General features: G+C 52.2%; 8 protein-coding genes across 8 annotated transcripts; 6 read left to right on the top strand and 2 right to left on the bottom strand.

The window, feature by feature from the left end:
- Window positions 1-114: 114 nt before the first annotated feature.
- On the top strand, window positions 115-2,565 carry BBBOND_0107580 (DNA replication licensing factor MCM5, putative; the record flags this gene model as incomplete). The annotated part of the gene is made up of 4 exons (XM_012911192.1): window positions 115-507; window positions 548-702; window positions 744-2,453; window positions 2,490-2,565. The coding sequence occupies 4 exons, from the start codon at window positions 115-117 to the stop codon at window positions 2,563-2,565; spliced, it is 2,334 nt and encodes a 777-aa protein (XP_012766646.1).
- Window positions 2,566-3,301: 736 nt separating this feature from the next.
- BBBOND_0107570 (polyubiquitin, putative) lies at window positions 3,302-3,843 on the top strand (the record flags this gene model as incomplete). Its single annotated transcript, XM_012911191.1, has 3 exons — window positions 3,302-3,329; window positions 3,367-3,594; window positions 3,632-3,843. The coding sequence occupies 3 exons, from the start codon at window positions 3,302-3,304 to the stop codon at window positions 3,841-3,843; spliced, it is 468 nt and encodes a 155-aa protein (XP_012766645.1).
- A 36-nt stretch (window positions 3,844-3,879) lies between these two features.
- On the bottom strand, window positions 3,880-7,677 carry BBBOND_0107560 (P-type ATPase4, putative; the record flags this gene model as incomplete). The annotated part of the gene is made up of 1 exon (XM_012911190.1): window positions 3,880-7,677. The coding sequence occupies one exon, from the start codon at window positions 7,675-7,677 to the stop codon at window positions 3,880-3,882; it is 3,798 nt and encodes a 1,265-aa protein (XP_012766644.1).
- A 627-nt stretch (window positions 7,678-8,304) lies between these two features.
- BBBOND_0107550 (hypothetical protein, conserved) lies at window positions 8,305-9,755 on the top strand (the record flags this gene model as incomplete). The annotated part of the gene is made up of 2 exons (XM_012911189.1): window positions 8,305-9,596; window positions 9,632-9,755. 2 exons carry the CDS (start codon window positions 8,305-8,307, stop codon window positions 9,753-9,755), a joined length of 1,416 nt encoding a protein of 471 aa, XP_012766643.1.
- A 2-nt stretch (window positions 9,756-9,757) lies between these two features.
- BBBOND_0107540 (membrane protein, putative) lies at window positions 9,758-10,610 on the bottom strand (the record flags this gene model as incomplete). The annotated part of the gene is made up of 3 exons (XM_012911188.1): window positions 9,758-9,827; window positions 9,859-10,460; window positions 10,530-10,610. 3 exons carry the CDS (start codon window positions 10,608-10,610, stop codon window positions 9,758-9,760), a joined length of 753 nt encoding a protein of 250 aa, XP_012766642.1.
- Window positions 10,611-10,892: 282 nt separating this feature from the next.
- On the top strand, window positions 10,893-13,163 carry BBBOND_0107530 (TUFTELIN-INTERACTING PROTEIN 11-RELATED domain containing protein, putative; the record flags this gene model as incomplete). Its single annotated transcript, XM_012911187.1, has 1 exon — window positions 10,893-13,163. The coding sequence occupies one exon, from the start codon at window positions 10,893-10,895 to the stop codon at window positions 13,161-13,163; it is 2,271 nt and encodes a 756-aa protein (XP_012766641.1).
- Window positions 13,164-13,622: 459 nt separating this feature from the next.
- Window positions 13,623-14,317, top strand: BBBOND_0107520 (ribosomal protein S16, putative; the record flags this gene model as incomplete). The annotated part of the gene is made up of 2 exons (XM_012911186.1): window positions 13,623-13,704; window positions 13,767-14,317. The coding sequence occupies 2 exons, from the start codon at window positions 13,623-13,625 to the stop codon at window positions 14,315-14,317; spliced, it is 633 nt and encodes a 210-aa protein (XP_012766640.1).
- A 1,432-nt stretch (window positions 14,318-15,749) lies between these two features.
- On the top strand, window positions 15,750-17,999 carry BBBOND_0107510 (hypothetical protein; the record flags this gene model as incomplete). Its single annotated transcript, XM_012911185.1, has 1 exon — window positions 15,750-17,999. One exon carries the CDS (start codon window positions 15,750-15,752, stop codon window positions 17,997-17,999), a length of 2,250 nt encoding a protein of 749 aa, XP_012766639.1.
- Window positions 18,000-19,012: the final 1,013 nt, after the last annotated feature.

Below are 19,012 nucleotides of genomic sequence, written 5' to 3'. Positions count from 1 at the left end.
CTGCCGCGTGCTAGCCGTCCTTGGGTGATGTGATGGTCTTCGCCACACCACCCGGGTTTACGCCAGCCTTCCATCGCCCGCACACGCTAAAAATCGCATTGAAAAATTACTAAAATGTTGGGACTGCAGGAAGGCACTGTCTACACCTCCAACGCGGCGCACGGCGTCAGCGAGGAGGTGCTTAATATGCCGGCCAGCCTTCCAAGCTTGGACAGCGTGTACCAGTACTTCAGCCTCTTCCTGAACACCTACTCGGCGGATTCGCTGCAGCAGGGCAAGCTGAAGCGGATGCTGCTGGAGAACGTCAAGAACAACAACTACCTCCTTGAGGTGAAACTCGACGACCTTTTCCAGTTTCAGAACATCGCCGAGCGCAACCCGAACCGCGAAGACGACTCGATTGCTAATAGGTTGAAGAATCTGCAGATGAACCGCGCGGACGGCGGCGACGTCAACATGGAGGCCGACCGCGCCCTGCCGCCTACCTACGCCGGAGAGCTGGTCAGGGTAAGCCGCCCGCTTTGCAGCTTGATTGACAACGTTTTAGGTGTTGACGGAACGCCCTCTCATCTACCTTTCGACAATAGAACGCGCTTGCTACGACGTTTGCAAGCTCCACCAGAAATTGGACGACGAAGACGAGGACTTCCACTTCATTCAGATCAACCTGCTGAACACCTTCTGCAAGCCCACGCCCATCAGGTATGTGGCCGTACTCTAAAGTGGTTTCCAAAATGCGCCAGAGCGTTGCTCGCTGCCAAACAGGAACGGTTCGTGGTTGTGCCGGGTATCATCGTCCAGGCCTACCGGCCGCAGCACAAGATGAAGACCATGACCATCCAGTGCCGCTACTGCGACCATAAGATGAAGCTGGACGTGCCGCTCTGGATTTCGAAGCCGCAGGTGCCGCGCACCTGCCGGTACGCCGCGACGATAAAGGCAACCGGAGGGGAAGCTGCGCAGATGGAAAACCAGCTGGGCTGCTTCAACGCGCAGAACCCCTACGTCGTGCTGCCCAACGAGTGCCACTTCGTGGACGTGCAGACGCTCAAACTACAGGAGCTGTCGGAGGACGTGCCCACCGGTGACATGCCGCGCCACCTGCAGTTGAACGTGACGCGCTACCTGTGCGACAAAATGATCCCCGGAGACCGGGTGATGGTGCACGGCGTTTTAACAAACTACAGCGTCTCCACCCGGGGCTCGGAGCCAACTGCGATCGGCAGTTCGTACTTGCACGTGCTTGGTATCGAGAAACTCACACAGGGCAAGGGCGAGTCCATTGCGTTCGACCTCGAGGAGACCAACGACCTGGTGCTGCTGGCGACGCAGCCGGACATCCACGAGAAGATATTCAAGTCGATCGCACCGGCGCTTTATGGGCTCGACAATGTCAAAAAGGCCGTGGCGTGCGCCTTGTTCGGCGGCAGCCGCAAGGAGGTCGGCAGCGACAACCGCGTGCGCGGTGACATCAACATTCTGATGCTCGGTGACCCGTCTGTTGCGAAGTCGCAGATCCTGAAGTTCGTCGACCACGTGGCGCCCATTTCAGTGTACACGTCCGGCAAGGGCAGCAGTGCTGCCGGTCTGACCGCCGCGGTCGTGCGTGACAAGATGGGCGTGTTTTCCCTGGAGGGCGGCGCCATGGTGCTGGCCGACGGCGGCGTGGTCTGCATCGACGAGTTCGACAAGATGCGCGAGGACGACGCTGTGGCGATACACGAAGCCATGGAGCAGCAAACAATCTCCATTTCCAAGGCGGGCATCACTACCATGCTCAACACGAGGTGCGCTGTGATCGCAGCCGCCAATCCCACGTTCGGGTCGTACTCGGACGACACTGACACGACCGAACAGCACGAGTTCAAGACCACCATCCTCTCCAGGTTCGACCTCATATTCATGCTGCGCGACAAGGAGAACATTCGACGCGACACGACCCTCTGCAAGCACATCCTTTCTCTGCACGCCAAGCAGGCACACGCCGCCAGCTGCCCGATCCCCATGCAGAAGCTGCGCAGGCTGATCCAGTACGCCAAGCAGGCCGTCTCGCCGATGCTGAGCAGCGACGCCAAGGATGCGTTGCGCAACTTTTACGTGCAGAAGCGCAGGGAATACCACGAGGACAAGCGTAGCGCCACCAAAAAAATCCCGATAACGCTGCGTCAGCTCGAGTCGCTGGTGCGAATTGCGGAGAGCTTCGCGCGCATGGAGCTGTCGCCGATCTCGACGGAGAAGCACATACACATGGCCATCGAGCTTTTCATGGTCGCCACCGGCGAAACCATGAAGCAGACGCTCTCCGTGGAGTCCATGAGCCAGCACGAGCAGCTGATGGTGAAGCAGGTGGAGGACTACATTCTGCATCGCCTCCCCAAGGGCCACAGACTGTCGCGGCGATACCTCATCCGCGACGTCGAGAGCAAGGGGTTCGCCATTCAGCACGTGTCGAAGTAGGTGGAGGTTTACGTGTTGCCATAACACTGCAGGGCGCTAGCGATACTCATAAAACGAGGGACGATCCAGGAACGGGGCGATCTTTCGCTTCGGCGCGTTATGGCGTGAACTGTACGACTATGTGCGTATCGTAACTGTACACACCGCCGCCGTGCTACGTCGCAGGCTGCGATGGATACCCCGGCGGGGCGATTAATGACCTAATAGACCACTGTAGCCACAGAAGGCCCGTATGGCGGCGTATTTTGGTGACTTAGGCGCGCGACGCGCCACGCGAAAGCAGCCGGCACCGTGCGTAGATCATCCCAGGTGATGGCCACGCAAGCACCGACTTCCTATACGGAGAAACGCTGCACACACGGCAGCGATCTACGCCTGGAACCGCGCAGGCGTGCCCGCCGTCGTGGTGTGTGTCCCCGCGGTTAGTATGCCGCTGTAGACGGCCGTTGTACCACCGCTGAGCCACGCCGCGCGCCGCGCGGCTCTGAATCGCGGGATACCGACCAGTCGGCACCAGTGTGTCACTAGCATTCATTTGCGCCCTGAAATAGACACGAAAACGCGTTGGAAACGCTCAAACCGCCGAGCTATGGTGCATGGCAGGCCCCATTAGCCAGTGCCACTTAGGCCGTAGGTGTCACCAGTACTTCGCGACCACACAAAGAATTACACGGTAAAAGGACCATTGTTTGTATAAAAGTTTGTTAGTAGGGCAAGTCGCTTGTCTCCTACGAATACCGCGTTGGTGACGCAGCTTGCCAGCACGTCCCCGGCTCTATCCGCGGTCACGTCCCTGTGTGATCGCTTCCCAGGCTTGTGATCCGATCCATCCACATTACGCAAGATGCAAATTTTTGTGAAGACTCTCACCGGTGAGTTTCGTACAGCCGATAGACTATTGCGTTTCAGGCAAGACCATCACGCTCGAGGTCGAGCCCAGTGACACTATCGAAAACGTTAAGGCCAAGATCCAGGACAAGGAGGGCATCCCCCCGGACCAGCAGCGTCTGATCTTTGCTGGCAAGCAGCTCGAGGACGGCCGCACCCTCTCCGACTACAACATCCAGAAGGAGAGCACCCTCCACCTGGTGCTCCGCCTGCGTGGTGGTATGCAGATTTTCGTCAAGACGCTCACCGGTAGGTGCTATAAGTGCGGGCATAAAACGTTTCTTAGGCAAAACCATTACGTTGGAAGTTGAGCCCAGTGACACTATCGAAAATGTTAAGGCCAAGATCCAGGACAAGGAGGGCATCCCCCCGGACCAGCAGCGTCTGATTTTCGCCGGCAAGCAGCTCGAGGACGGCCGCACCCTCTCCGACTACAACATCCAGAAGGAGAGCACCCTCCACCTGGTGCTCCGCCTGCGTGGTGGCGAAGCCTTCTAAAATGCCGAACCGTACCGGCGTAAACAGACATTAATGTTAAATTTCGTGCTTCGCACAGCGTCTGTACAGAACCTTGGCAACACATTCGTCCAGGACGAGCGTCACCATGGCGAACCCCACGGCGAGGAGGTACTGCCACCACGGCAAGGAGACAAGGTGCATGATCGTGTTGAACCTGGGCACCACCGTGGCGACGAAGGTGACAGTGGCGGAGGCACCGCAGGCAATGTGCATAACGGGGCTGCGGTTGAACACGCGGTAGAAGTAGTCCCAGCTGCGCACCGTGTACGCGCGCAGCATCTCGCACCACACGGCCGTAATGAATGATATGGTGCGGGCTTGCGTGGACTTGCGCGCGGTGATGTCGAAGTAACCGTGAGGCGCAGCTCCGAAGGGCGTGTCCTCGCGCCCCTTGACTGTGATACCGCTCTTCGGCCGGAACCATCCGTGCTCGTCACGCTCAAGTTTGTCCTTGTGTTCCTCCGGAACATCGCCGGTGCCGATGTTCTTGAAACTAGAGGCTACTTCTTTCCAGAGTCCCTCGGTGTCCGGTCTAAGTATCTCTTGCTTGCCCTCGATAGCACCCAATGCGGTCTTGATTTCGCCGTGCACAACGTCAAAGTAGTTAATGTTAGTAACCCAGCCGACGTAACCCCGCTCGACACGATACTCGTACGACTTGCAGAAATACATGAAATTGTGGCTGTTCCCGCTTGCGTCCTTGAGCGTCACAGAGCTGCACTGTTTGTGGATGTCGGACATGAAGATGACACCAGTGCACACGTACAGGCCGACGAGGATGCTGCAGATCACCATCGCCGCTTCGAAGATGGTGTGCGGGAGGTTACCGAAAAGCCACCAATCACGGGTCATGATCGGCTGACTTCGCGGGCGTGGCTTCTTGGTCATGACGTCAGCATCCGATGGCTCACGCGACAGCGCCACGGCGGGACACCCGTCGGTGACGATGTTGAGGAACAGGATCTGCATCGCCTCCACCGGCGGCAGCGTCCTTATGATGATGGACGCGGTCAAGTAGATGATCTCGCCGATGTTGGTACCGAGCAAGAAGGACACGAACTTCTGGATGTTTGCGTAGATGGTACGCCCGGACTCTATAGCGCTGACGATGGTGCAGAAGTTGTCATCAAGCAGGACCATGTCAGACGCGCCCTTTGCGACGTCCGTGCCGTTGATTCCCATGGCAACACCGATGTCGGCCGTCTTAAGCGCCGGGGCATCGTTCACACCGTCGCCGGTCATGGCCGTCAGGTACCCCTGGCGTTTCAGAGACTCCACAATGGCCACCTTGTCTTCAGGTTGCGCGCGGCAGAACACCGAAACTCGCGCGGTGTGCGCGTCAATGGCCTCATCGGGAAGGTAGCCGGCGGAGTGGTCGTTGCTGATATGCAGGTTGCTGCACTCGAGGACGCCAGTCTCCTCGTCGCCCAGGTGCTCGAACTGGTTGAAAAGCCCGATCTCCTTTCCTATAGCGGCTGCGGTACGTTTCTGGTCACCGGTGATCATGACGACGCGCACGCCGGCCTTCACGCAGGTCTCAATGGCACTCTTGACTCCAAAGCGGGGCGGGTCAAGGCTTCCGACGCAGCCGAGAAGCACCAGCGGTGACCCGCCATTGTTGCCGCCATCAAGCAGCCACTTCAACCGCTCATCCGAATCCTGGCACTGGCGCAGTGACTCCACATCGTTGTCCGTCAGGGGGAATACGCCCACCAGCAGCACTCGGAGGGCCCTGCTGCTAAGCTCGGAGTTCGCCGCGTGCACGGAGGCCATCTGCGCGTTTATTTTGCCACTTCCAAGCGACTCCCAGTCCACTTTGCACGAATCGGCATCTCGTTTCACAGTGAGCCTGCATGTGTCAAACAGCATGTCCGGCGCTCCTTTCAGCGTGGCCACATGGGTGAACACATCGGTGCCCCGCGAGAGGTCGATGTCACCAAAGAAGTTGTTCCTCTTCAGCTTGTGCACCGTGCACATCATCTTGCGGCTGGAATTGAATGGCACCTCGAGCTTCGGCAGGACGGGGTGGTCCTCGTAGGTGGTGTCGTTGGGGTTCACAGTGGACCCGATGCCACACTTGGCGGCGGCCACAATAAGTGGCGATTCCGTCATGTTGCCCACAGCCTTCCACCTGCTGCTTGCCTCGTCCTTCTCTATACGCGTGCCGTTGGAGTTCAGGTACGCCGCAAGCATGCAGGCTTTCACCTGCTGCGACGTGGCGGTGTTGACGTCCTTGCCACAGACGTTGAACTCAGCTGTCTCGCAGGACCGCTCTTCATTGGCGCACTGCAGGAGATCGGCCTTCACCTGCTCAGTGAGGTGCTCGTTTTGGAACAGGCCGCCGTGCGGGTTGAAACCCATCGTGGGATAGAAGCTTAGCTCCTCGCTCGCCCACTTGTCCCCGACGCTGTGGAACACAACCAGCGTGGTCGTGGTCATTTTGCCCTCGGTCAGGGTACCGGTCTTGTCACTGCAGATAACGGAGCAGCAGCCCAACGTTTCCACGGCGGGGAGCTTCCTGATGTTCGCGTTTCTCTTGGCCATGTCGCTGGCTCCGATGGAAAGCGAAATGGTCACAACCATGGGCAACCCCTCCGGAATTGACGACACCGCAAATCCAACGGCGAGCAGCACAATGGACAAGATGCGGTTAGTGTCGGGTCTGGTGGGGTCTTCGTACTTGGTCACTATCGCAACTATAATAATTGAGACCAAGACGGCAATGGAGATGAGCCCAATAATGCCGCCCAAACTGTTGAGGCTCGACTGAAGTGGCGTCATGTCGTTGCCTTGCGTCGCCTTCTTCAGCTGCTTCGCGATGTGACCTACCTGCGTCTCCATACCAATGCTGATGACCACGCCACGCGCGGAACCAGACACGACGGAAGTGGAGGCGAAGCACAAGTTGGTGGCGAAGGGCGAGTTGATGTCCTTCGCTACGAGGTCCTTCTTCACAGCCTCGGGCTCACCCGTCAGCAACGCCTCGTTCACGCGGATCTCGTTAACCTCGAACAGACGCATGTCGGCGGGGACGGTGTCACCCATTTTCAGGATGACGACATCTCCGGGCACCACATCCTTGGAGTCGATGGTCATCTCCTGGCCGTCACGCACCACGGTTGTGGTGGGGGAGGATATCTCCGCCAGCTTCTCCAACGCGTTGGCCGCCGACTTCTCCATGTAGGTGGCCATGGCCGCGTTGACGTTTGTGATGATGACGATGAACACGCCCTCCACGATGTTGCCCAGCGCAATGCTGACGACGGCAGCAACCAGCAGCATGATGACGACGAAGTTGAAGAACTGGCTGATGTACAAATACCAGAGCGGAATCTTCTTGGACCCCTCCAAAATGTTCTTGCCGTAAAAATCGCGGTTCAGGTTGCTCTGCACCGTGGAGAGACCAAACGACAGATCATGCAGGCCGAACTGTTCCACAATCTCCTCCACGGGCGCCGAGGAGAACTTGGACCTGAATCCGGATGGGTGCGACTGCTGCACCTGCTCCGTGGCTCTCTCGACGACGGACTCATCTTTCATGCGCGCCAACTCAATCACGCTGTCCGCCGTCATCAAGCCGTACGACAGCTTCTTGGCGATCTCCCCCTCGACGCCATCGGCAAAGTTGGTGATGGAAGTGCCGATCATGGATTTGGAGATGGCGGTGGCGATGGATTCAATGATCTTTGACGAGCCCGCGCGCTCCACAACATTTGGATGTGCGTTGTTTTCGGCTCCAATCGGCTGCATCTCGATCGACACACCGGAAACCAGTTTCTCGCCATCGGCAGCATCGCTGTGTGTCTGCTCCATGTTGGCTCTCGTGTTCGCCGCGGCACACGTGATGCCCTGTGCCGGCGGGACGTATGGTACGCTTTTTTATATGTTACAAATACGCAGTTTGTCCACTGCTTACATTCCAATTTTACTTGGCCTCTCGTAAAAAGTTCGTGCTCGGTGTGGCGAACGCACACCTTACGCAGAGGGGCGAAGCAGACGGAACAGACGGTTAAAAATAGCAGCTCCCGCGCCAAATGCACTGCGTAATAATTGGGAAATAGCTGCACGTCGTACTTCACCGTTTACAGAACTTTGTAGGGTCCGCATTTCCCTGGCGCTCCAAGCGTTGCGTCCCCTAGCTGCTCCTGCATACGCACGGCGCGACGATACACATTGGGTCGCTTATGGATGCAGTGGTGTAATCCGCGAAAAGGCGGGAAAGACAGTCGACGAGAGTCACTAGCGCAGCTCTTCACGGTGCGATTGACACCTGTTATTTAAACCGCGTCCTCCGCGGTAGCACGCTACGTTGTCGTCATATACGATATTATACAATGCGCCCTAACTGAGTTATTGCGTGTCTCATAAACTAGAACGGCTCTTGGAAGGCGCGCTGTGAGATGCCAGTTGATGCTGATATCAGCACCGTGGCCGTGTAAGATGGCGTATGCAGCCTGGCTGTGCATAATTACGTTAATGCAGCTGTGCCATGTGAGCGTGCTTCTATTACCAGCCTCTGCGTTGGCTTTATCGCAACATCCTGTCAGCTCATGCTTCCAGACATCACCGAACAATCGCGGAAGGCGTGATTCCTCCCCGGGATCAACGTTGCGTCCACAATTTCGCGGAAATACGCCATCAAGGCACGCTGCTTTAGCGGCTATTCCCGCTCCGCAAGCCGATCAGAAGCCGCCAGGTAAGAGTGACGCCGCTAAGGTAAAGGTTGCCGCCGGAGGTGATGAATCCGGACGAAGGTACTTTCATGACCTTCTCAGCAGAAGCATAGATGACTTGCCAGCCCACGAATGCTCCAGCTACGCGCAGAAGTGCGAAAAGGCACATCTGCTGGTACTTAAGGCTTTTGAAAGGGTGGTGCGCCAATATGTGGAGTTGGTTTTGGGTAAGGCGTCGGGCAACGCCTCACCCTTGGCGCCTTCCAACGCGTCGAATGCAGTTGAGCCGATAAACAACAACGGGCGAGTGTTTGATAATGCAGTTATCGGGGCGGTGAAGTGCTACATCGCAATGACCAAAGAGGGGATCCCTGGAAAGCCTGGATGGTTCACCGTCGGCGCTCCGATGCAACTCACGGCAGAAGACCAGGCCGTGAGGCTAAACCAGTTAATACAACTCATTTTAGCGATAGAATCGCGTGTGTATGACATATTTAGAGAGTATATCGCAGCGTACAAGATGCGTTTCATATCGAAGATGTTCAGCGCTGGCAACGATGCCATGCTCAGGTTAACTGACCAGAGGTTTATCAAAGGCCTGCAACGCGAATTTGTTGCGGCGGTCAACGAATTGGTGCCACACTGCTTCAAGAAACGATCCGACGACGACAAAATAGTCGGCGCAATGTTGCGCCACGCCGCTAGGACAGACGCTTCCTTGGTGGACGCAGTGAAAGAGCTGCTGACACCAATGCCCAATCCTTCCTTGGTAGCGAAGGTGAAGCAACGCATCGACAACTGGAACACGCTGAGAGATGTCGAAGAGTTCTCCGCGTTGCTGACCAGGCTCAACACCAGCGCACGATCAAGCCTGAAGCGGCAGTTGGACGACAACGCCAAGCAGAGCAAGATCACGCAGGCGCTGGCGTCACAGCAGCAGCAGATCGAACTCTACCAGAAGCAACTCAGTGCCAATTCTCACGACCAGTCGCCGTTGAGCTGCGGGTTCTCGTACAGAATGCCCAACACCAACTTCAACATCATCGGTTCCATGCAGAGGTACGTCACGGTCGCATCACGCCAACCACTTGCAGGGGCAAGGGAAACATACAAATAAGTTGTGTTCCTGACGAAAGTGCGCGTTTGCTTGGGCCGTACGGATTCACGAGCGGGGTGTTCCCTGGCAACCTGGGCCTCAGCGTCAATATCGACTTGTGATGTTAAAGCTCGTCAGCCGACTCGTCACGCGCCCGCTTCTGGCCGTTGCTGTTAGCCGAGGAGCTGAAAGCACTGAGAATTCCCTGGAATGGCATAACAACACAGTGCTAACACACGTACCGATATCACGTCCATGTTGTTTATGGCGCCCTTCTCATGACCCTGGTCACCCTCCTCACGGTTGGCGACATTACGCGCGCCCACGGATTGCCCCAGGGCTCTCATAACGTCGCCGGTCATGACCGCGTTTGCCAGAAGTCCGATGAGCCCAGACAGATTGTCCATGGGCATCTTCCCGGATTTCTTCTTTTTGTTCTTGTTCTGAGGCTTGGTGCTTTTCTTAGACGAAGTTTCCCGCTTGACCACGGGTCTTATGCGGTCGCCGAACTGCTTGGTGAACCTCTTCAAGTACTCGGCGGCATACAACGGGTCGTTGTACGCGGTCTCGTTCCTGAACAGGTATACGTATGCGCCGTCATTCACGCCCAGTTGCTGGAACAGCACGTCATTCTGCTCGCAGTCCGCCACAGGCAACGACACGCCGTCTATGTAGATCGCCCAGTGGTCTGGGACCATCGAGATGGAGCTGAAGGGAAGGCTGCTTTTGACGATGGCGGAGTCCGCTGCGTCCACAACGCTGCATAGGTCATCGAAGGCCTTTTCCTGGTACACTTGACCATCCAGCACAATGTTCAGCTGCAGCGCCTGAACAGGATAATGAGAACGTCAAGAGACGGGACACAGAGGCGGCCGCCGCCGGCATAGACAAAGCACTGCACGTAAACACACCTGGGCATTGGCGGTAAACCATAGAAGACCAGCTAAGGTAAAAATGTGTGCCAACATACTTGCCATTTTATTAAAATTTGTCACCGTCGCTATGTTGTGGATGAATCAGGAGTGTGTAAACGGCGGTGATGCTACATGGGATCTTTCACGAAACCATCACTGTATGGGAACCAAAAACCTATAACATTTTTTGAATTGCTAAAGTGTCAAAGACTGCATCGCAGGTGTGATATATTTGTCCGAGTGTGTCTGGATTTTGCGCATGGTCGAATGTTACCTCTTTTGATTCTCACTGCCGAAGCGAGGGACTAAAACACCAAACTCACGTTATGCTTAGGACTCATCGCAATGTATTCGGATTCCGAGTACGATAGTAGCTTATACGATGCCATCGGGGAAGGATCCTACAGCAACCGCTATGCCTCTGGTGGACGGCGCCCTGGCGGTTCTGCTTTCTTCGTCAAAGGTGGCACTTTGAATATGGATGAAGACCACATGACTAAGAGTGGTCATAAAGGGCAGTCCACCAAAGGTGCCCCCGAGGAGGATTCAGATGAGGGCGTATCTGACACGGAGGATGCCTCGATGGTCTATACCGCCGACACCATTGATCGCTTACTGGCGGACGGCAGCGAACGATACGCGAAAGAAGGGCACGAATCATATGAAGACTCGTCGGATGATGATGATGATGACGATGACGACTATGGAGTGCGTCGAGCATCCTCGAAAATGAAACGCGTTGATACAGGACGGCGACATCGGTATGAGAACTCAAAGCGGGATCAAGGGATCACTTATGACGCGGATGACGTCCTTCAGCCGCGGCAAATTGACAAAATGTACGGCAAGGGTGTGAAGATGCTGAAGAAGATGGGCTACACGGGCGGTGGCTTGGGTCGTGACGGCACCGGTGTCGTGGCTCCAATAGACCTCAAAGCTCCTGTCGACAAGCGTGGAATGCACAAAGATCGTGATTCATCGACTCTGGATATCGATTACATGGGCAGAGTTAAGCAGCCGACTATACGCGCGGTGCCTATTAGCGTGAATTACTCCAATGCGTGGCGGAAGAAAAAGGTGTTCAGATCCAAGCATGAGAAACAATTACCGGCCAGCACCGTGAAGATTCCCGAAGTCGATCAGCTGATTAAAGCGTTGGCCGACAAAGTGCAGTGGTTTAGCGAGAAAGGCCGTCAAACCTACGATGCGGTGGAAAAGGCAAAGGGAGCCTTGACTGAGGCGGAACGAGAACTGCAAGAGAAAGAGTCGGAACTAACCGAACAGGTAGAAATAATCGAGGTTGCGGAAAAGGCGCTGCCTCGATTTATGGAATTCTTTCAAAATGTTGACAACGCTTTCATCAACCTAAAGGATACGACCAACGTAGAGGTCATAATCCCCGTGTTCGAAAACTTCGTGGATAGATTATTCTTGGAATGTGACGCTGATTCAACGCCCTACTGCTATTTAGGTGTCCAATCAATTTGTGATCACTACTTTATGCGTGGATTACACGCAATATACGCGGACTGGGATATCGCAAAGAAACCTGACCTGGGAGCTAGGTTAGTACAAAGTTGTTTAGCACAAGTGGACTCGTACGCATACTCGTCAAAAACTCAGGCGTATTTTGATCAGATAATAGAACCTAAACTGCGAAAGTTTTTCTCCGAAGAATGGAATGTCGCCGATACTGACGTGGGTAAGCGGTGCTACAAAGGTTGGTCGTCAGTTATAAGCCTGCTCGATGGTGGAGGCTTCAAACGACGAATTGCGTTTGAGTCACCTCTGGAAGTAAAACTCGTCAATGTCATCCATGAGGAAAAAACTATACACCTTTCCCACATTCTCGTGCATCCGTTTTTGAGTTCCATCGGTATGGGGCTCAGCGAACGTACGTTTGTTGAACATTTTGTATCTGCCATAATGCGTATGATATCCAAATACGTCGTCAGCGATGTGGATAAGTGTCTGAAACCCATCAAATCATGGGATCGCTTGTTGCGCAGGCATGATACGGAGAAAATCATCCAACACGTCGTCAGGTGCCTGCAAAATGAGCTAAAGAACGTTGCCATAAACCCCCAGAACCAAGACACCAGCGTGTTACAAAATGCATTTCTGTGGATGGGCTATATAGGAAAGGGTAACCTTTCAGAGGCCCTGTGCTGTGATTTCATGCGCAGGTGGTTGAAGGTTTTGAAGGATTGGGTCATGCTTCCAACCGCTAACTACGACGAAGTGATCATTTGGTACCAGGGTTGGAAATCATTCTTCCCGGAAGAGGTCATAAAAACGTCTGCGATGGAGTCCTTTCTCAAAGATGCGCTAAGAGAAATGGACCGTGCGTCGCGAAATGTGCTAAACGCCCCAACACCACAGAAAAACCGCGAACGCTCTCCAGAAAAGTGTGATTCGAAGTCCATAATGAACAGTGTACAGAAGATCGGCGCAATGAAAGGTGTGGTACTCATAAAGCGCCGCGGCAAAACTCACAACGGGAAGCAAGTCTACGCTTTTGGATCTGCCAGCGTTATTTTTGATGACTGCGTCATGGTGATAAACGGCAATGAGGCAAGACCCATATCATTGTACGAACTTGAAAAACTTATATAGTCGTTAAATCAAATATAGATGAATATGCCTTGCGTTGTTGCCGCGCATACAGTTGTGCGATTATTTCACGATTATCACTGATGTTTCTGCACTTTTTACTCCAAAACGCTGTTAATGTAGCGAGTAATACGTGTGCAATGTTACAGTGTCTGTAAATATGCAGAAGGATCGAGTGCAGCATCGTTCCGCTCTTGCGAGGCGTACCGCAATCAAACCGCTCTGACGATACTTTAGCGACGTGAGTGCATGACCATATGTCTCAATTGAAATACACATTGGCGTGGTGCGTATATTAATGAGGAGAGTTCGGTATTTATATACTTTAAACATGATTTTTGTGGTGACGGATGTGTAGCCTTCCGTCTGCACGTTTGTTCCATCCACAGCCAGATGTCCAATTTTGAGGCATCAATGTACAATGTGTGCTGCTTCCGTTAAGCCATAATGAATTGATTAGACATGGTTCGGCGCTTGTTCTTGCCGTACTATTCAAGGTCACGCGGGCCTCCGCGGTTGAGATTCCAGGTTATGGGCATCCGAGGTACGTTATAGTTATACCCACACATCACACATTTCGAATCAATACGGTGAATATTTGCTCAGGTCGACGGTTTCTGAAGTTGGTAGTTGCGAATCAGCGTGACCCTCGAGATGGCAAACACATGGAAGTTTTGGGCAGTTTGCAGCGCCGCCCGTTGAACCCGATTCCATCAGCCATAGACGAGACGCATGACAGTCTTTGCGAAATCCGACTACGCTTCAGTCGCGTGAAGTTTTGGCTGGGCGTGGGCTGCGAGATGGGAATCCCAGTGCAGAATGCACTCGCTCACGCTAACTTGATTCCTCCTCCACCACCGAAGTATGGCCTGCGAACGAAAGGTCACTATCATTTGTTATCGCAAATAGTAGAACGCCGTGCTCAGATGCACGCTGAACAGGTCAAAGCGTTCCTTAACCTTGACGACCCTTTCATTATAGATGAAGCGTCACGTCCGGAACCGCCAGAGCCGGAAGAAAGCCCTGCACGAACGGTGGTTTCGGCGTTGTACCCCCCGGAAATGCGAGCCCAAATGAGAACTCCGGTGGAATCGGACCCATTGGAAGTGGGACATGCTTCGCCAGGTACTGGCGTCATTCGCCGCATCGTAAGATAGTGCCTTTTATAAGGTTACAAAGGTACGCTAACTATATTTACAACACACAGACTGTAATATGGAAACCCCTTCGGTACGCATTTATATATATGTAACACTCTGCTGGCGTCAACTTTTGACAAAGCTAAGTGTTGTTGACCGATGCAATCATGTTCCTGATTCTGCATAGATGACGTAGCTGGTGCATCGGTTATTTCTCCAAGTTACAAGCTTCATTATCAGAGGTAATGGTGCAGGTTCTGTTATAGTAATAGCGTCGGCCTATATATACTGGCGCATACATGGTAGCATGGGTGACTTCGTTTTGTTTGCATCAATGAAATTCGTAATCCCGTCCACCTTATTCACATGTGAGATACATTGGTTTGTCAACGCCATCTTTGCAATGTTGCCCCTGTCTTCCGCCGATTCGAAACTATTATGCGTGGTATGTTGCTCTCAATGAGCGAGGCTATATGCGTATTCAGCTTAAAGTAGTAGGAGCCAACGTGCAATTTGAACGGCATAATGATCGTGAGTTTTTGAGCCAACATTTACATCTTGTCTTCCATGACGTCAGCTGGATTCATTTATTGGCCATTCCGATAGTGTCTACGTTGGAAAATTCCTTGGTATTTTAGACAGCTAGCTGCAGCGATGGGGTACCGATGAACTTTCATAATACAAAGAATAAATTGTCAAAATATTTTCTGTTTTCATATACTCATATAATGAACGTTGATTAAAATCAATATTTATTCAGTATAGTTATTGTCAATCCTATGATGTGACAAAAGAAGTGATGGCCAAATTTAGCATCACGATGTCCGTGTGGGCGATTTTTGGAATACTGATTCAGTTTGTCAGTTTAGTTGACGCAGGTCGTTGTTACTTCCACGTCCCGCATGACATGCTGAGCCGAGCAGCGCTAATCACATGTCATGAAGATCTCGATATAGTCGACAAAGGAACTGCTACTTGCCCACAACGAACCAATGGCGTCGAGTATGTATGGCATCCTCAACCAACATGGCGTGAAAAGACGCGTCTCCTAACGTACGTGAGTGAAAACGGCAAGTTAGTTGCAGTTCCTGTTTCGGAGGTGGTGCGATCTGAAACCGTGAAACCATTCATCAGGCTAGAAACCAAACGTATAATACGTGCTCTGCATTTCGATCTACAAAGGCATGAGTTATTTGTCATCACCCAACGCCGCCTTATATTCATTTGCGCTCCCAGAGATTGGGTTTTGAGCGATGAAATTCAGCATTACCTTGACAAATTCAATGACATCGATAAAATGGTAATCCTTCCGTGGAGCTCATCCACGCCATTGGTAGAAAAACTACAAACGATGGGAAATGGTGTCGGCATATTTTACCTGCATAGAGGACGTTCGCACTCACCTCTTGTAGGCTGTGGTACGCGCCCTTCACCACTCTTCGATCCGGATATGGAGGTGAGTGTGGATCGAGTCACAGGCACGCCGTCATGTGTGGTGGACCCTCTATCGGTATCACGAATCGGTTTCTTATGCGAAGGCCAAATTGAACCACATGATTGTATGATTTCACTCTTAGACGGAGATGGTGGCGTCGTGAAGCCTCCTAGGCCACGTTTATATTGGAAATTTGTGCACCATAGGCCTTGGGTTGTAGCGCAATATTTTGATAAATTGGCAGTACGACCATTCTATGGTGAATGTAGGTGTATAGATCCTCAAACAAGTAGGCTGAAGGCCAGGATTGAAATGCGTTCAAAAACCGACTATGTCTGTGACATTGCCAGCATGATCTTCCGAAACCGATTACGACCAATCCGTGGCCCGTGGTGTTCGGCGGTGCTTCATCCTGGTAGCACCTTGACTATAAAGATTCCAACGCAGCCTGTGAACTCGGTTTCGATTGACGTTGATTCCGACGGAGATATCTCCGAAGATGTCTCGAATGTGCCATTCTCTCAACTGCCATCCGCCTATGAATACGAATCGGAATTCCTGCCGAAGGACCTAACTACTCTGCGGCAGCGAGTGAAACATTATGACTTCGAGAGTTACGACGAAAGATTTTACAAAGAGGTCTTGGCTGGCGATGCTATTGAGCTGGATCTTTCCCAAATGTCACGTGGTGAGATCAAACTAATTTACAATGCGAACAAACCTCTTGCATTAAAATATGGCACAAATTCCTTCTGCTATTATTGGAAATTGGCATCTACGAACCCGAATATTTTGGATAAGATTTTTGCTCCTGTTGTTGTATCCTTTGCGTATAATCATCGATACATATTGCGTGGCTGTGACCGAATGCAAAGGGGTGTCTTTGATCCAGAAATTAGCAGGAAGTATTGCTCAATTAAATTAATGGGAAGTGGTATAGGGAATATATACGAGTGTTCATTACAAGTGATTACTGATGCTGCGAATGCCGGCATCTACTGTGGACCTGATGAGGAACTGTTGCCTAACAACTGTAACTCCGTGATGTACGATCTACAATCGAATAGTGTTGTACCGTACCCTGCATTCATTCGTAAGACATCGGCTCACTACTTTCGAGGATTTCAAGATTTACAATTTCTATTCAGGAGCTATGTCCCAATTAGTTACGCGTGTATGTGCGTGGATAAACGCGGATACGAATCGTCGAGGCTTGTGTTAGGATCCAATAATGAAGTAACACATGCGTACGAAGTAAACCGTAGAACGCTGTTTGATACGTTGCTCCCATACATATCGCTGCCTTGGCAGAAGGTCGTACTGTTAACAGAAGAATCCAATTCATCAATGATGGTTGATCTGCATAAACCACGCATGCATTCCGTCGAACTTGACGTGGGAACAACGTTGTTATTGCGTTGTGAACTTGTTTTCGACGTTCCTAGCCCTGTCAATAATGAAATAAATTTGGTGACATGGCTCCCAACTCAAGTCGATGAATTTCATTATAGTATCCATCATACGTTCCACGGGAGCAAGCTTATTAGGACATCACGCGAGGCCGTGATGGTCAGTGCAAAAGGTGGATTGCAAGCCGTTTTCCGTAAATATTTGGAAGGAGCCGTGTATCAAACACTAAAGATAACGTCGCGTAGAAACGCTGTGATAATCTCCAAAGACCCAACTAATACTAAACGCGTACCTTTAGCTTTCGTCTGCGGTAAGGCACCTGAGCAGTCGAGTTTATCAAGCGTAAATGGTGAAGGTTCCACGTCAGGCGCATCTGGAGACGCCAATTTACAGAATACCAAATTGTCAGACGAACACAATTGGCACGTCGTTGTGGTGAACGTCGAGACCACTGACCCGTACATGCAAGGCTGCGGAGTCACATATGCGTCAGATGAGTTGTTCAAGCCCGAGACACCCAAACTCTACGACGCTGACGGAAGAGAAATTGGTTGCAAGATAGACCTTCAAGCCGCTAAGGAAGCCGCATTCTACTGCCCAGTACCGTACGTCCTGGACCCACCCAATTGCTTTAACAATGTCTTTGTTGACGGCATAGTGAAAAAAGTAAACAATCTCAGCAAGTCGTTGGAAGCATCGCGCACTAATCACTTTGTGACGCTAGCATTCAAGAGCAAACTGGTAGGGCGGGGGGAAACGCTGCGCCAGACGCCGCCGTTGGAGTGCCGGTGCGTCACTCTCAAAGGTGTCACCCTCTCTACCATCCAGGTTGAGAACTACTACGCCAAGGAATGAGTAGATAAAACTCGGTGACTCGTTTGGCAATTAGCCACTTTAATTGTCATAGTTCGTGTTGGTTTTTTGGTGGGTGGTCTACTGCCGTGAGTGTCCCCGTCGGTTAGAATGCGATCATTCCGGTAGTAGCACGCAACACTGTTTGGTGTTATATAAGTCGCTTATAAGACGTGTAATTTCTAGCAACCGCAGTTATTAGGGTGGCAAGTTAAGTAGGCAATGTACAGCATAGAAGTGAAGTGTATTATACACCGCATTAATGCGTGCAGTTGGCAAAACACACGAGACACCCTCTCCGCAGCGGATTGGAAGTGGTTCCAACTACACGTTTAACGCTGGACCTATTTTGTTGCGGGCAATCGTTCCCAGTGTACTACTGGCGTATGGCAACCACATTGTCGCACATAACCGATGGAAGTCGGTCTAGAGGCTCCATCTCGCAATGACAACACACCGTTAGCCTGTGTCGCCATACATTTCAACAGCTTACGAGCGGCACCCCAGATGTCGTAATGTGTAATAAACCGTCTTATTCACGGGTGGCTAAAAGGCAAGCGCTCTTACGGTAGATGCGCTGGACGACATCGGCAAGTGGTGGGACGTCATAACCATGGTACGACGTCGGCTCTGTAAGACACTACTATAAACCTAACGCGACATTCTAGACATTTGTACACAGTTACAAATTTTATTAACAACCCTAGGCACAGTACGTGCAGTTTTGCCCGAAGCTTGTTTACCCGTGGACTCGCGTTATGCGTGCCGCATGTCACGTTATTTGCGTGGAGTTAGCTGCGATAGTGCAGCGTAGCGGTTACCGCGTATTTTAAAACACGGTTATTTGCTGTATAAACGGTTTTGTGGATTTCAATTTGGTCCATATACTTTAGAAGGTCACGGTACCAGTTTTTTGCTTATACTTCGTTAATACGCAGCCGTATGCACGTCTGCTACTAACTACACAAGAGCTCAACGCATTTACAGAAGTCATCCAACGTAACTAATCTCCTCAA

This window comes from Babesia bigemina (assembly GCF_000981445.1).
Source record: "Babesia bigemina genome assembly Bbig001, chromosome : I".
NCBI classification, from domain to species: domain Eukaryota; phylum Apicomplexa; class Aconoidasida; order Piroplasmida; family Babesiidae; genus Babesia; species Babesia bigemina.
The sequence above is the reverse complement of the archived record's forward strand: the minus strand, read 5'-3'. Positions and strand labels throughout refer to the sequence as shown.